At 46.1% G+C, this 15424-nt stretch overlaps 2 protein-coding genes across 3 annotated transcripts; one reads left to right on the top strand and one right to left on the bottom strand.

The window, feature by feature from the left end:
* Positions 1 to 191: 191 nt before the first annotated feature.
* On the top strand, positions 192 to 9424 carry LOC132456382 (gap junction gamma-1 protein-like). Of its 2 annotated transcripts, none has more exons than XM_060050731.1 (5): positions 192 to 596; positions 5661 to 5989; positions 6424 to 6646; positions 7365 to 8033; positions 8316 to 9424. In XM_060050731.1, exons 2-5 carry the CDS (start codon positions 5750 to 5752, stop codon positions 8327 to 8329), a joined length of 1146 nt encoding a protein of 381 aa, XP_059906714.1. In that variant the 5' UTR covers positions 192 to 596; positions 5661 to 5749; the 3' UTR covers positions 8330 to 9424. The 2 variants fall into 2 exon arrangements, with proteins under 2 accessions (XP_059906714.1, XP_059906713.1); XM_060050730.1 differs by having other exon boundaries at positions 195 to 596; positions 5713 to 5989.
* Positions 9263 to 13586, bottom strand: inha (inhibin subunit alpha). Its single transcript, XM_060050732.1, has 2 exons — positions 11168 to 13586; positions 9263 to 10751 (listed from the first exon to the last, which is right to left on the bottom strand). Exons 1-2 carry the CDS (start codon positions 11445 to 11447, stop codon positions 10015 to 10017), a joined length of 1017 nt encoding a protein of 338 aa, XP_059906715.1. The 5' UTR covers positions 11448 to 13586; the 3' UTR covers positions 9263 to 10014.
* Positions 13587 to 15424: the final 1838 nt, after the last annotated feature.

Genomic DNA, 15424 nt, shown 5'->3' with positions numbered 1-15424 from the left:
TACGCGCGTAAACCAATGGTTCCCTATGGAAAAAATGGCGATTTCATACGCGAAGTACGCGAGATACGCGTCTGGTGTGGCCGCACCTTTAGTGCAGCACCTTGGAAGGGGGTGGGGGGAGAAATTATGTAAACATGTGGGAGGGAAGGGTGTGTGTGTGTGTGTGTGTGTGTGTCTGTGTCTGTGTCTGTGTCTGTGTCTGTGTCTGTGTCTGTGTCCGCGTGTGTGTGTGTGTCCGCGTGTGTGTCCGCGTGTGTGTGTGTGTCCGCGGAGGCCTCCTTGGAAGGTAGGGGGGGAGAGGATAAATGACGTGGTCATGTGGGAGGGACGCGATTCGGGACCGTTCGGTTCAGTAGCGACCCCTGTGGTCGGCCTCACGTGGGTGTTCCGCCTCGAAGCGCGTCCAATGGGTTAATATTAAATGTGGCTCGTGCTGGTGACGGGGACTAATTGGCAAAAGCCGGCGGATCAATTAGATCCGGGAGGAAGTCGGCGGACTTGTTGAGGACGTTTCGACCCGCTTCTGGAGGACTACTGGAGCTTTGTATGCCTTTCGACCAGGAACTTCTCCACGTTTGTTCTTCGATTCGCCACAGGTAGTAGGCTGCGTTAATTTCTGTGGTTGTTAACACGGCGTGTCCTTCCAAACTTGCTATTTCAGCCCATTGAAAACAATTGTATAGTGGCTCAACTATTATCATTATCATCATCATCGTCCAACATCTCTCTCCTGCAGTTTTTTCTTGGGTAAATTCGGACTGTCTGATACTTGTCCCATACGTTGAAGCGCTTCACCTTGTTGCTGAAGTTAACTGAAGTGTTTCCATTTAAATGTGTAGCCTACTGAATTTTTAAGAAAACATCCTGTGGAAACAACCATTTGATACATCGGGGACTATTTTGAACTCGTGAGTGCAGTTAAATTTTCCATGCTGGGCTTGATGTTCTTGTCCTGCAGCCCGGTGCTCTGCTTCTGGTTAGGGAGGAATGTGGATCCGTGGTGTTTTCACATATTCCCCCCCTTCTTTCCCCATCATTTTCCACCAGGACTTCTCCAGTGAAGTGTAGTTTGTTTTGCGTGGGACTGGATGTTTTTTTTTTTTTTTTCAGATTTAGTTTTTGCATTTTTAGGCTTTATGAGCGATTGAAATAGACAGGGGGGTATGGGAGAGAGGGATGGACGTGCAGCAAAGGATCACAGGCGGGTGGTCCTGATCGCAAAGACACGGGTTCGATTCATGCATCCAGGAATGGTTCTCTGTAATTGTATATAGGTGTATTCCAATTATCTAGAATTGTAGCTGCTGTTCAAGCCGCTGCTAACTTAGTTCAGGTTTATTTCCAGTCTACGGTGGCCGAGACGTGTCGTGAGAACTGCATTTCCAGAAGGCTTCAAACACTCTAAAAATACATGCACATTAAAGGAAAACAAACATTTTCCCTCACACGTGGGAGAGCAAAGGTCTTGCCTGTGTGACGCCGATAAGTCTGGCAAAAGTGTAGGTATTGGGTAACCTTTGAAAGATGACTCATCTTCAATTTGATGGCTTATTAAAGTCCTTTAATTAAATTACTTTTATTAGCCTTGCCCTGTCCAAACTCTATAGGCCTACTGCAGAAGTATATTATAATAATTGCCCGCCTGCAAAGCCTTTGTGGTGGGGCTTTTGCAATTGTGTCAATTTTTAATATGCAGTTCATTCGACACGTCTTCATCGTACCAGTCAGCAGCAAACTTTAAAAACTGTTGAGGAGGACTTCAGGTGGTGTGGAAGAGGTTTGGTGTGTGATGATGAGTTTGTTGAAAGTTTATGGGCCTGCGAGTTTGATTTTCTCGCAAATCAACAGAACTCAAGACACGTGCGCATTGATGACCCAGTCAAAAGTACCCCACAAAAACGTTTGCTATCCAATGTCTGAGTAAGGACCTTTAATATTGGCTTAGACATGAATGTGATATGCGGTTGGAAAGAGGTGTTGGCTTACTTCACAGCTGTGTAGGTTCACAGCAAAGTGGGCTTGTTAAAACTTGTGATGTTTTTTATTTTCTTAACAATTTTTTTCAGATTTAAAGGGTATCAAGTCTAAGCTCCAAAAACACAAAGGCGTTGTTTGGCATTATCATTACTTATTCCACAATTAATCAAGCACAAAGAATCCTGAAGGCATGCTTGTTATCAGTCCTTGGCATTGGGGCAGAAGCATTTTTGTTGCATTGAAATGTGTAATTTGATTCAAAGGTGTGCATAACAGGTTGCCCTTTTGTGTAAGATATATCTAAAACCCATCAAAGTGAGTGTGTGTGTGTTTTTGTGTATGGAACGAAGACATAATGTGTCTGAACTTATGATGCTGAGTTAAGGTCCCTACAAAACATTAAGCTCACACCAATAATTGTTAGCATCACTTAACTTAAGTCATTACTTGTCTATTGGATTATTCTATCGTATGATTGTGTCATTGAACAACAATCTGGTTCCTGAGGCTTCCTGTCCAAAACATTGTGGAATGTACCTGATGTTGAGATGCAGTTTTTGGGACTGGTAACGGAAAACCACCCTTAGTGGTTCAGTTGATTGGAAGTTCCATTTGTTTGAGTTTGGTATGGACAGGATGACGTTATAAATGGACGTGCTCCCTTAATCAAAATAGAATTGGCTATCTTGTTATCCACATAACTACAAACCGTGAGAGGCTCCATCAGGCCATCTGCGAAGCCCAGTTCTGTTTATCGGACCACATCAGGAAAAACCACATCACTTGAACTTTTCTCCCATTAGAAGCGTTGAGGATTTGTTTAACTGATGCTGCCAACCTAGGCTTCATTATTATTTTTTACTGGAATCGATGCAGTGGTTTTGTGCTTCTCGGTTAAATGCCAGGAGGAGGAGAGGATTAAAAAGATGAGTAAAGTTGAGAAGAGCTGGAGAATGTTGCGGTTTGGCTGGGAGTTCCTTGGCTGAGGAATCACATCATTTAGTTATGGGTTATAAACCTCGGCCCGTCGGACCTGGGCTCAGGTCTATTATGGAGGGCACTTGAAGTTGTGGAGACCATTTGTTTGGTAGTCATAAAGACGGTAGTCATAAAGACGGTAGTGTTTTGTGGTTTTACAGACGACTTGCAATGCAAACTCGGTAAATGCTTCGATGAGCAGTTGCGGTTCATTTGTGTGGTGGCCTTGTTTGTTTTGAATAAGAACCTCATCACTCCTAATTTCTATGCATTGTTTTTTACTTGTCTGGGTTATAATCAGTTATTCATGTTAGTAACTGAGTGTGAAGGCCCGTCCCAACAGCTCGCTAGGTCCAACAGCTTTTCTTCAGAGTCGTAATCTCTCTATATGAATAAAGGCCTGTTGTGTATTATACAAGGCATCATGACACCTGCCCTAAACCCAAACCAAGTTTCCATTTGCGACTAGCTGCGACATGCTAGCCTCCTCTTTGATTCCGATGAAGTGACTAAAGCAGGAGAAGAAAATAAAATTGATAATAATGGATACCAATTCCAGAAACAGTATTTGAAATGTATTCATTCATTGCTGGTTATTAAGCACACAATATACTACGTAAGAAAATAAACTGTCGACTTCAGATTTAAGAGACTACTGGGGGCAGTTAATATCAACATCAACATAAGTTGAGCCTATCAATTTGCTTCCTATCGGGGAAGCAAATCAATAGCTGCTCATATTGATTAAGGCCTCCAATTTCGACAGCTAATTACTACCATGAAACATGTTCGAATATGCTCATGTGTGGCACCGTTGCAATCGTCTGGAAGCGTAGATGTTGAAGGACACCTTGTTCGTTCTCCTACGCCACCGGGAAGATATTTACATGCTTCTGATTGACTAATGAATTGATTCAGCTATTCCCCCAGAAGTCTGGGGTCAAAAGGTCAAAAGGAGACGGCACCAGCCCCGTTGAAAAAAATAGAATACCACCCAACACACTCAGGAGATTAATGATATTTAAATTATTATGACCATGAAGTCTTTATTTGCATGGGTTTACATTTCGTTCTGTGTAGCATGGAAAAATCGGAGAAACACTCCCATTCAGAATGCATTGGTTTACATTTCGTTCTTTGGAAAACGGTTCTTTAGTAATAATATTTGAGGGAATTTATTTTTTTGTTTTAGCAGCGAAGTGTGTGTGTGTGTGTGTGTGTGTGTGTGTGTGTGTGTGTGTGTGTGTGTGTGTGTGTGTGTGTGTGTGTGTGTGTGTGTGTGTGTGTGTGTGTGTGTGTGTGTGTGTGTGTGTGTGTGTGTGTGTGTGTGTGTGTGTGTGTTGAAATGCGACGTAATCCAGTGTTCACGAAACGTACACTGTCAACGTATGCTTTTGGCGACTGGGTTGCCTCTCAGATATACGTGTTTCTAACAAGATGATATCATTAAAAGTTACATAAAGTAACAGTTTAATAACACAAACGCAGGAAGCACGTGAGCTGCTAGTTTAGCGAAAGCAGCCTAACAACCTGACGTTGAAACATGCGAGCGAGCCGATCAAATCCTAATAACTATAAAACTAAAGATCAGACACAATCACTGACTGAAGATTATGCAAGTACAAAGTATATTTCTCGCTAGAAATGTTATTAGAAACACGTTTAACGGTGAATCGGTCCTAAAATATTACATTTCCCATTCAGATAATAAAGATTAATAAAGATCATACACATTCACTGACTGAAGATTATGTAAGGAAAATGTACATTTCTCGCTAGAAATGTCATTAGAAACGCGTTTAATGGTGTATCTGTCCTAAAATATTGCATTTCCCATTCAGATAATAAAGATTAATATAAACTACGCCGTGTTCCGGGGGCGCGGGGGATTCTGGGAATTGGGGTTGTCAGTTGACAAATGGGGCTTTTGTTAACTTGTTTTGTTGTTAGGATTAAGTGGGGTTGATGGGTTCGGGATGTTATGTGGTTGTGTGTTGTTCTATTAACATTGTTCGTGTGTTCATTGTTGTCGACACCGTCACCGAGAGTGACGTGACCATCGTTTCGTGCAGCTGTTCCGTGTTGAAGTCTCGTTCAATAAAAACCAACTCTCGTTGTCGAGCGTTCAATAAAAACCAACTCTCGTTGTCGAGCGTGTCCCCCCCCCTCAAGAAACGTGCCCCCCCCCCTCAAACAACGTGTTCCCCCCCCTACAAACGTGTCTCCCCCCCCCCTCAACAAACGTGTCCCCTCCCCTTCAACAAACGTGTCCCCCCCCCCCCCCGTCACCAACAGTGTACCTCCTCCCCCCCCCCCCCCCCCCTCAACAATCGTGTCCACAATCTGGCGCGAAACCCGTGAAACCCAAACCGCGAAACCCGCCTCCAGAGCGGCACGCGTGGATACTGTAGGTATAACACGCTGTTTTTACGTTGTAATAGTACGTATCCAGTGTTCATGGAAACGTACACCGTCAACGTATTTTCTTGGCGACTGGGTTGCTCTCCCTCACTTCTCGGTCTGTCTGTCTCTCCCTCACTTCTCGGTCTGTCTGTCTCTCCCTCACTTCTCGGTCTGTCTCTCCCTCACTTCTCGGTCGGTCTGTCTCTCCTCTCTTCCTGACTTCTCGGCCTGTCTCTCCTCTATCCCTCCTCTCTTCCTGACTTCTCGGTCTGTCTGTGTCTATCTTTTTATTGGTCCATCAGTGTACCCTTCCCTCCCTGCTAACTCCCTGTGTCAACCGATTGGCTTTCTCAGCGCCCCAAGCTAGCCCCCGGGCCTCGGCTCAGGCACCATGAGCTGGAGCTTCCTCACGCGGCTGCTGGACGAGATCTCCCAGCACTCTACCTTTGTGGGCAAGGTGTGGCTGTCGGTGCTCATCATCTTCCGCATCGTGCTGACGGCGGTGGGTGGAGAGACCATCTACCACGATGAGCAGAGCAACTTTGTGTGCAACACGCAGCAGCCCGGCTGCGAGAACGTCTGCTACGACGCCTTCGCGCCGCTCTCGCACGTCCGCTTCTGGGTCTTCCAGGTGAGTCCCGGGGAGGCTAACCGCTCTGCGTAACAGTTCCCTACACTACTGTTCAAAAGTTTGGGGACACTTGTGAATTAAGATAACATTAAATTAATCAGAGATACAGTCCAGACATTGTTAATGTGGCAAATGACTATTCTAGCTGGAAACGGCAGATTTTTAATGGAATATCTACATAGGTGTACAGAGGTCCATTTCCAGCCAGCATCACTCCTGTGTTCTAATGGTACGTTGTTTAGCTATCGTGTTAAAAGGCCAATGGATTAGAAAACCCTTGTTCAATTATGTTAGCGCAGCTGAAAACTGTTTCAAAGCTGAAAACTGTATCAAAGTGAGTTTTCATGGAAAACTTGAAATTGTCAGATTTAGCCACAACTTTTGAACAGTAGTGTACGTTTATGTGACTCCTCCCTCTCTTCCTGCTCCGCCAGGTGCTGATGATCACCACGCCCACCATCATGTACCTGGGCTTCGCCACGCACAAGGTGGCCCGCATGGGTGACCCCCAGTACCAGCCCACCCGCCGCGCCCGCAAGCGCATGCCTATTGTGACCCCCGGGGCCGCGTGCAACTATGAGGAGGCAATGGAGGACGGGGAGGAGGACCCCATGATGGAGGAGGAGATCGAGCCCGAGAAGGCGAAGGCGGACAATGGTACGCAGAAGGGAGGCAGCGCGGTTGGTGCTCTAGCTTGCTAAGCTAAAAACGTTTATTTTCAATGACAGACCACAATATAATGTGAACACGCTGTTTGGACGCCTGTATTGGAAGAGCCTTAAGCCTAAAGTACACCGCCGGCGAACGCCGTGCGTCAAAACAGTCGTCCCTATTATTTTCTATGTACAACCCCCACACCAGCGGCGCCCCGCCCCACGACCCTTAACGCCACTGTCCTATTGCTCAGTGTCGCCGCCCCTGAAAATGCGCATTTTGAAAACTGAAAGTTTACTAGTTCACAAGCCTGGGTCTTCCTGTTGATGCTAGGGGTGCTTCCTATTGGTACTAGGGGCTGCACTTGACGCCTGTCGGTGTGTTTTAGCCTCTGTTTGTTGTAATACCTTGAGCGCATTCATTTCTAAACAGGGGTTACCAAGTAGGATTCGAACCTACCTTGAATAGTGGTAGTCGTGTTAATGCCTGGCTGTAGACATGACGTCATTGTGAGTTAATCAGGAGTCATTTGTCTGAGAATTTTAATAAAAACACATTTTCACGGTTAAAATATGACTTTCTGTGTAATGAAATCAACATGTACAGGCTGCTGTGGTGGTTATTTTTTGCCTGCAGCGTGCCCTAGTTAACCAGTATGTCTCCGTTTTTTTCTCCTCTGGGCTCCTCCTCCTGGCCCCTCCTCCTGTCTCTCCTCCTGCAGGCCCGGAGAAGAAGCACGACGGCCGGCGTCAGATCCAGGCGGACGGCCTGATGAAGGTCTATGCCTGCCAGCTGCTGACCCGCGCCGCCTTCGAGATGGCCTTCCTCTACGGCCAGTTCCTCCTGTACGGCTTCCACGTTGCGCCGGACTACGTGTGCACGCGTCTGCCCTGCCCCCACACGGTTGACTGCTATGTGTCACGGCCCACCGAGAAGACCATCTTCCTGCTGATTATGTACGTGGTGTCCTTTCTCTGCCTGCTCCTCACGCTCCTGGAGATGGTGCACCTCGGCGTTGGCGGCCTCCGCGACACCTTCCGCCGCAGGGCCACCCTGGCGTCCCGAACCAGGCCAGCCCGAGGAGGAGGAGGAGGAGGAGGAGGAGGAGCCTCGGCGCCCCCAGGCTACCACGTCACGGTGAAGCATGACCGGCCCAAGGAGGAGGCCGGGACTGGGCTCCTGCCGCTGGCGGACTCTGGGCGGGAGAGTCCCGGGGTGGAGGGTGGCGGTGGTGGCCAGGAGCTGGAGCGGCTGCGGCGGCACATAAGGCAGGCCCAGTTGCAGCTGGACCTGGTGGGCCAGGGGGGCAGCGGGGGACTGGACCCCACAGCGGCCGTGCAGAACCGGCACAACCTCACCGAGGAGAGGCGCGCCGAGGGTGGAGAGAAAGGTAGCGCTTGGGGATATTTACATCTTGAGTTGTTGATGATCATTGGTGCAGTGTGTAGCATTTAAAGGCCGTTTGCAAATCACGACCAACGGTCCCCCCCCCTCTCCAATTACCTTAAAGAAGCTATGGTGGCCGGTAAGGGGGATATACCTACCTCTTTCCCTATTTAAAGGGTTGCACACTGTGAACACAGGTTATTACAATAATTATGTTGCTGGATCAAATTAATCGCATAATCGCACAATACCTGCCTTCCTAATGGATTATCTGTTTTTTTTCTAGGAGTACATGCCTGAGCCGGCTTCCCACGGGCCCCGAACGGAAGGACGCATCCATAGAAGGGAGAAATGTCGAACAAGCCGGGAAAACCAAAGTGTGAGTGAGGGAGAGGTGTTTATGTGTGTGAGAGGGAGAGGGAAATGTGTGTTTCTGTATTAAAGGCCCAAACAACAAATACAATCCAAAGAAACCGTCGTTGTCTCAGGAGTGTTGTGGTTAGAGCACGGTCTCTGCTTGCATGTTGAAGCCAGGGTCGTCTTCTGTACCGCTGGCACCGCTTTGGGGGTCCCCTGCCTTGTTCGTTAAGTTTTGTTTTTTGAAAGGGGTTCAAGGTTCTGCTCTTTTGTTCTCCTCCCTTTCAAATGTGTGGGTGGGTGGGGATTTTGTGTGGGTGACAGTTGATGAGTTATATTCTGTCACCACTTTACATTTCAACCCAATATGCGTGTGTGGATTCGTATGCCACTCCTTGTATTACGCAGAAACTCAAATTTAAGATGTTTACCTGGGAAAAGCTTGAAACTATTTCTACAATGACTGGACGGTGTTTTGTTCGAGTTGACAAGACCATACTATTGCAAATGTTGGCCTTTGACTGTTGAGCTTTAAGTCTTATTTTTCGTTTTGCTTTTGGTAATTACCTACTTTTCTGAGAAGAAATTGTGGCACTTTAACGTTTTCTGGTTCGATGCTGGCTTTCGCAGGTTTAAGTCAAGTGTGTGTGTGTGTATGTGTTATAGGCCTGCAAATGGTTCCTGATGGTTTAACCCGTTTGTCTTGCAGTCTTTACCCCCATAACAGCCTATGTGCAGATTCCATCTGACTTCATGTTGATAGGCATTTTAAAACACCAACGTTGTAGCTTATCTGGTTGTCCACCTGATGGAGTCTTGCTGTCGAGGCCTGCTGGGAATAAGACTTTTAGTTGTCTGGAATGTGATGAACTTGAGCTGGTTTGTGTATTGTAAAGTTGTCAACAGTTTATTTTTTTATTTTTTTCACTAAGGAATACTTTACACATGGTACAACATTCCCTTTTAATATGGTTTGGCTTTGTAATTGTTTTTTTTTGTAATTTTCTAACGGCCAGTTAATAAATGCATTTGAATGCATTTGATTTGTGTTTGAAAGTGTCTGTTGTCCCAAACACAAACATTATTTGCAACACTTGAGCAATCAAAGTTGAGGTTTCCTTAATGTCTGACTTGACAGACCTTCTCATGGGTGGCATTGACTATCTATTGTTGGTGTTGCTTTTAAGAGGGCAAGGTTAACAGAACAACCAAATGACACACCAACACACATATCTTTTGGCAAGATATGCATAGGTAGATGGGCATGAAGGCCATGAAGTGCAGTTGTCAGACATGTATTTGATTAAAATGGACAGCTTGACGAAGTAAAGGGGCTGTGAAGTGGTATATGGTCCGAAGGTCAGCCTTCCCTGCCCCCAAAGGTTGCTCAGACAAAATATTCAGTTTCAGTGTTTTATTTTTGCATACATAAACATACAAGCATATTGTAGCAAAGCATCATTGCAGAAATGTGGGAAGGACGAGCGACAAGAACAGTTTTCAAGTGTGTAATAAGTGAGCTATAAAGTTTCAGCTGGGAGGGGATGAAGCATTAGCCAACACTGTGATTTCCCAATAGTCTACTACTGCACGGCCTATTTCATTTTATAGTTTTCTGCCTAGTCTGTTTAGAAACAGCTGCACTCTTCAGGTATGATGTTGGGCAGAGTCTCGTACATGAACGAGTACCCGCCGTCCGAAGTCGTCGTGATCCTCAAGGACCTCATGGACTCCGGGACTGGGGCGCAGCACTGCTTGATCCCCAGCAGGGCGGTGCCACGGTCGGGGGCGGAGCAGTTACCGTGGCAATAGCTGAAAGTCACTACCTTGGGGTGGACGATCCAGTTTCCCCAGCCCAGTTCGTCAAAGCTGATTTCCACTGCGTCCCGCCAACAGTCTCGACTCTCCGGCTGCTGCTGAGAGGGCCGCTGCAACAGGTCCGCGGCGGACTGGGACCACGGGATCGCGTGGCGTGGCCAACGACTGGAAACCCGCCGGCGAGCACGGAGATGAAGGAAAGGCGTTTTATCCGGGTCTTCGATGAGGGGTAGGCGGTTGGTACAGCGCACCTGCAGCGTAAGCGGCCCAGAGTAAACCTTGGCTGGCCGGTGGTGATCGTCCAGATCATACGTGGCCCAGCCGTCCGAGCTGGTCAATGCCGGAGCAATGGCGGCCAAGTGGTCCGGGTGTTGCTCTGAGTTCAGGATGTAGAGCGGGCTGGAGGAGTTGGACTCCGGTCCGGCATAGAACCAGAAGTGAGCCGAAGTGATCAAGAGCTCCTGGGGGTTGACGGACGGTTGGAAATGATACGAGTGCAAGGTGGCCGTTTCAGCATCCCTCACCTCAGTTCTGCCGCACGGCGAGTCTGCCAAATGAATCATATGCAATGGAGAAGGGTTTTAGTCGTCTTTTAAATAAGATCTATTTAATTGACAACCAAACAAACGTCTTGATTAACAATTGATGTGTTAAAGCGCTGGCTTTTGTCCCAATGTTTTGAAATCAAATGTAGCCACGGGTAACCATGTCCTTAGCAAAATCAACATTTAATCTTTCTATGGTATTTGTACATTTGCAACGAACAACACGGGTACAACAGAAAATGCTTTAGAAGTAGGAGTATTAGCTAGATTACGTTTTCCTTTGAGACAAGAGGCTTGAAAGCATCGTGATTCCAAGGAGAAATAAATAAATGTTAAATCACAGGCCTGCGTGCTATCTATTGAGACCTAACAACCCACTCAGGCTGGATTTGTGGAAAAAACGTTACTGTTGTCTTACCGGAGCTGGGGAACACAATGACCTGGGAGACATCCAGGTCCTGCTTGTGGTCTTCCTCAGCCACCGCCGCGCTGCTAGACCTCCGGGGCCGCCGCCTGGGTCCCTTCCAGCCCGGGGGTAACGCAGGGGCCACTGGCGGGGCCTCCAGCCCCATCCGCCCCAGCACCCAGTCCTTGAACAGAGCCAGTACCAGCTCCCTGGGCATGTCTGCGTCCGGACAGGCCCTAGCCATGCCGCCGGTCCCCAGGACCACCATCAACCAGACCAGCCTACGCAACATGGCTGCAGCCCCACACTACCTCCCACCCTTAAAACGACAGCTACGGGGCAACGGACGGACGGAGAATGATGACCAAGACCCTATCCAGGGGTGGTTCCTTTCCTCTGTCGCTGGATATCGAGGCTCGACCGGAGGTTTAAACAAGCAAAGTACCTAACTTACCCTTCAAACAAAGATGTTTGTCTAACTTTTGAATATCAGCAAAGGGACTCAAGTTAAGCTCAGCCTCTTCTCAGTGCCCTACCAAAAGCTTTACCTTCATCAGAGAAAGCAACAGTATCTTCTGAGATTTGTGTGAATCTCGCTCTCGCTCTCTCCTCGGCTGGGATTGTTACTGCTAGAATGAGCCGTAATCAGTGTTTGGGGAAAATGTGAACAACCTCTGGACAATAACATTACTGTGTTATAATCTCCAGGAGGTGTCCATGGCCTTCGGTTTGGTGTCTGCACATGACCTTGCTCGCACACAGGGAAGGCCAAAGTGTGCTATTTCTTTTGAAAGTCCAACAGCAACCCTGCAGGGACAGCCGTGGTGGTGGTGAATGTCGAAGCGTTTGTTTTGTACCTGACACAGAACCTGAAGTATCAAAAGCAGGTGTATACACTCATGACCTTTCAACCCTCATGAGCTCATCGTAGTCGTAATAGAAAGATGGGGCTAAAGTTGGAAAAACCGATAGCTAACACGACAAACCCTCTAAAGCAGGGCTCTCAAACTCGCGGCCCGGGGGCCAATTGAGGCCCGCGGGATGATATTTTGTGGCCCCCTACTTTGCATCAAAGTTTAGTGTTAGTGCGGCCCGCGCGTTGTCAAACGCACCTTTTTGCTGAGTGGCTTGCCACGCTTTTTTATCACTTGTGATAGGGTGACCAGATGTCCCGGTTTTGCCGGGACAGTCCCAATTTTGAGTTGCGTGTCCTGAGTCCCGCCAAAAGCCAAAGGACGCTAAAATGTCCCGGTTTCCACCAACCGCTATGAAATGTCCCGTGTTGTCAGCGACCATAGCCAACATGATTTAATGATAGCCCGATCATTAACTTAGATTGGGTCAGTTGTGCTCCTTTTTTCTGTTGAATAATTGATGCAGCCCAGCCTGACCCAGACTCTACCTCCAGCGGCCCCCAGGTAGGTGGAGTTGGAGACCCCTGCTCTAAAGTCAAACCTATTGAGTGATTTCAGGGGTATGCTTAAATGAACTGGGAGTAAAAAGCTGAATATCTGCTGTGGAGTGGGATGTGAAGTATTGTGTTAAATATCAAATGGTAACGGCTCAGAATGGGTGCATATACTTGTACTCATTTGTTCAAAAAAAATGAAGTGTATGAAGTGAATAGTTTTAGATGCAGCCAAGTGATAAAGCATCAGATAGAGACATGGTTCTCACACTGATGCATTTAGTGTCTAATCGTTTTTGTTTTTCACTCTGTGGTTCCTTTATGCAGCTGGCCCTGTGTTCCCAAGGACCGCTCACTAAGTGTGTGTGATCAAACCAATCGATTGTATCAGCCTGTCTATAATTATACTTCACTGTTTTCAATGCGATCAAACTTTTTCTGCTAACAACCAAACAATATATGGCTCTCGTGGCTTTGAATCTCAATGTTAGGAACAGCTGCCATTGATCAAATTTATGTTATATCTGTTCAAATGACATCCAAATGATATCCCAACAATAATTGAGCATATCACACATGCTGCCATTGGAAAAGCCTACAAAAAACTGAGGTCTATAGACCTAGGTATTTCCATCAATACATAAAGTTAAGACTCCATAAGTTAGACTCCTAACTTTAAGGCGGCTTCAAAACGACGTTTTGAAAGTTATTTTTTCACAGGTAACGTTGAGCGATGGAATTCCCAATAACACGAGCAGCAAGGTGAGTTGTCTTTAAATGCACAAGCCAATACTGCCACCCAGTGGATAGTAAGTTAAGCGTTTTTTAATCTTTATAAAGCAGTAGGCTACTAAAACACATGAACACTGCTACTATATACTAACTGACTTAACTACTATTCCCATCATGGGGGGAGTTTTGGCTTTTCCCTTTGACAGCTTAACAAATAAATCAAACTTATTGTTATGCGCTCCTGCTGTGTGTCCCCTTTGCTTTGTCTCCCTCTACGCGTCGCCCCTTATATCTGTCTCTCTCTGTAACTGTCCCTCTCTAGCTCCTCCCCGGTAGCTGCAGCAGACATCAATCTCATTATCTGGAAGGGCCAAAAGCCGAGTGGAGGAAAGCACATGGGGTTCACACACACACACACACACACACACACACACACACACACACACACACACACACACACACACACACACACACACACACACACACACACACACACACACACACTGTTCTACCTTAACATCTCGCATGTTTCCCGAAACGTTCTTTGCTACAAATCTCTTACGTGGTAGGCCTACGTCGTTCGTTGGTAAGATTGGTCTGAAGTGCTCGTATAACCTTCTTAGCTCTACCATAGTGATGGTTCACAAATGCAAAAAAGGGCTTTGTATTATGGATACTCCAAGTTTTGCAGCAGATCTTATGTATTTATTTATCTCGTTGCTTCAAGGAGGTCTGGTGGTCTCCGTATATATAGCCTATGTATGTATGTATATGTATATGTGTATGTATATATATATATGTATATGTATATGCAGTGTTGGGATAGTTCACTTTCTACGTGAACTAGTTCAAAGTTCAGTTCACAAATTTTAAAATGAACTAGTTCAGTTCAACGTTCATAATTCAAAGATTTGAACTAAGTTCACAGTTCCAAAAAATGAACTAATTCATAGTTCTTTTTTTCAATATGTTGCTGTGTGAGCCATTATTTTTTTTCCGGTATTTTGAACATCGAGCCCACTTCGTGATTTGTCTAGGATGAAATAGAGTGGTTGAATCAAGCATCGTAGCGAAATAGTTTCTATCGTGTTTTATTGTACATTAAGCGCATTTTGTAAATCCCATTGATTTCTGTTGGAAGACTCATTGCTCGTTGGCCGGAAGCGGAAAGGGAACTAGTTTGGTTGTAGTCTTTTCGCTCGGTTCTAGCCCTACTGTTGAGTCGGAGAACCGAGCGAAAAGACTACAACCAAACGTAAACAGCCCCCATTTCCGTTTCCGGCCAACAAGCAATGATTCGAGGAGGTATTCTAGTCCGCTGAGCTATGAGCCAGAGAGCTAACGTTATGGATTTGACATATTTATAATTCGAAATTCGTCTCAGCCTTTATACCACAGACACTCTAGGGTCTATAGCATATAACTGTGTTGTCTGATTACAGTTTGATTCATTTTTCACAATTTAACAGATCTCGTTTTGAAGAATAATCACCGCGCCATTCGTTTCAATGGGAATCGGGACGGTCTATACTTTCAACATAAAGTGTATTTATATTTTTTAATTCGTCCCAGCCTTTACACCACAGACACTATAGGGTCTATAGCATATAACCGCATTTTCTGATTGCAGTTTAATGTAACAGTAAGCTGACAACACCGCAACTGCAAATTAACCACACGAAGATAACCATGGCAACCGGTCAAACAAATGTTCTCATTCTGCGCGCGCATCCGCCGTTTTGATAAACAAATAACGAAGTTAAACCGAGGGTGTGTTCGAAACCGCCTACTTGCTTACTGCTTACTACCTACTAAATATTTGGCTTACTTCTCGAATCCTTAAATAATGATTGAGTAATCCATTTGAGTAATCGACGTTCAGAAGACCGTCCTTACTTAACCACCTCAGATGACGTGAATCAAATGACGTGTCAATAACCTACCGACCGGGCGCCGTTAATAAACATTATAAATAAATATATAAACGTCACATTTAACGTTACAGTACACCTTCAACCTAAGGATTTGCGGTGATATGTTAAAACAATTGTTAAACAATTATTAAAAGCACTGCTGCTGCGGCTCCCCGTTTAGCGCCATTGCTTCCACTGTTCTTTTGAATAGACGCA

The sequence above is a fragment of the Gadus macrocephalus genome, chromosome 4 (genome assembly GCF_031168955.1).
Source record: "Gadus macrocephalus chromosome 4, ASM3116895v1".
Taxonomy (NCBI): domain Eukaryota; kingdom Metazoa; phylum Chordata; class Actinopteri; order Gadiformes; family Gadidae; genus Gadus; species Gadus macrocephalus.
The sequence above is the reverse complement of the archived record's forward strand: the minus strand, read 5'-3'. Positions and strand labels throughout refer to the sequence as shown.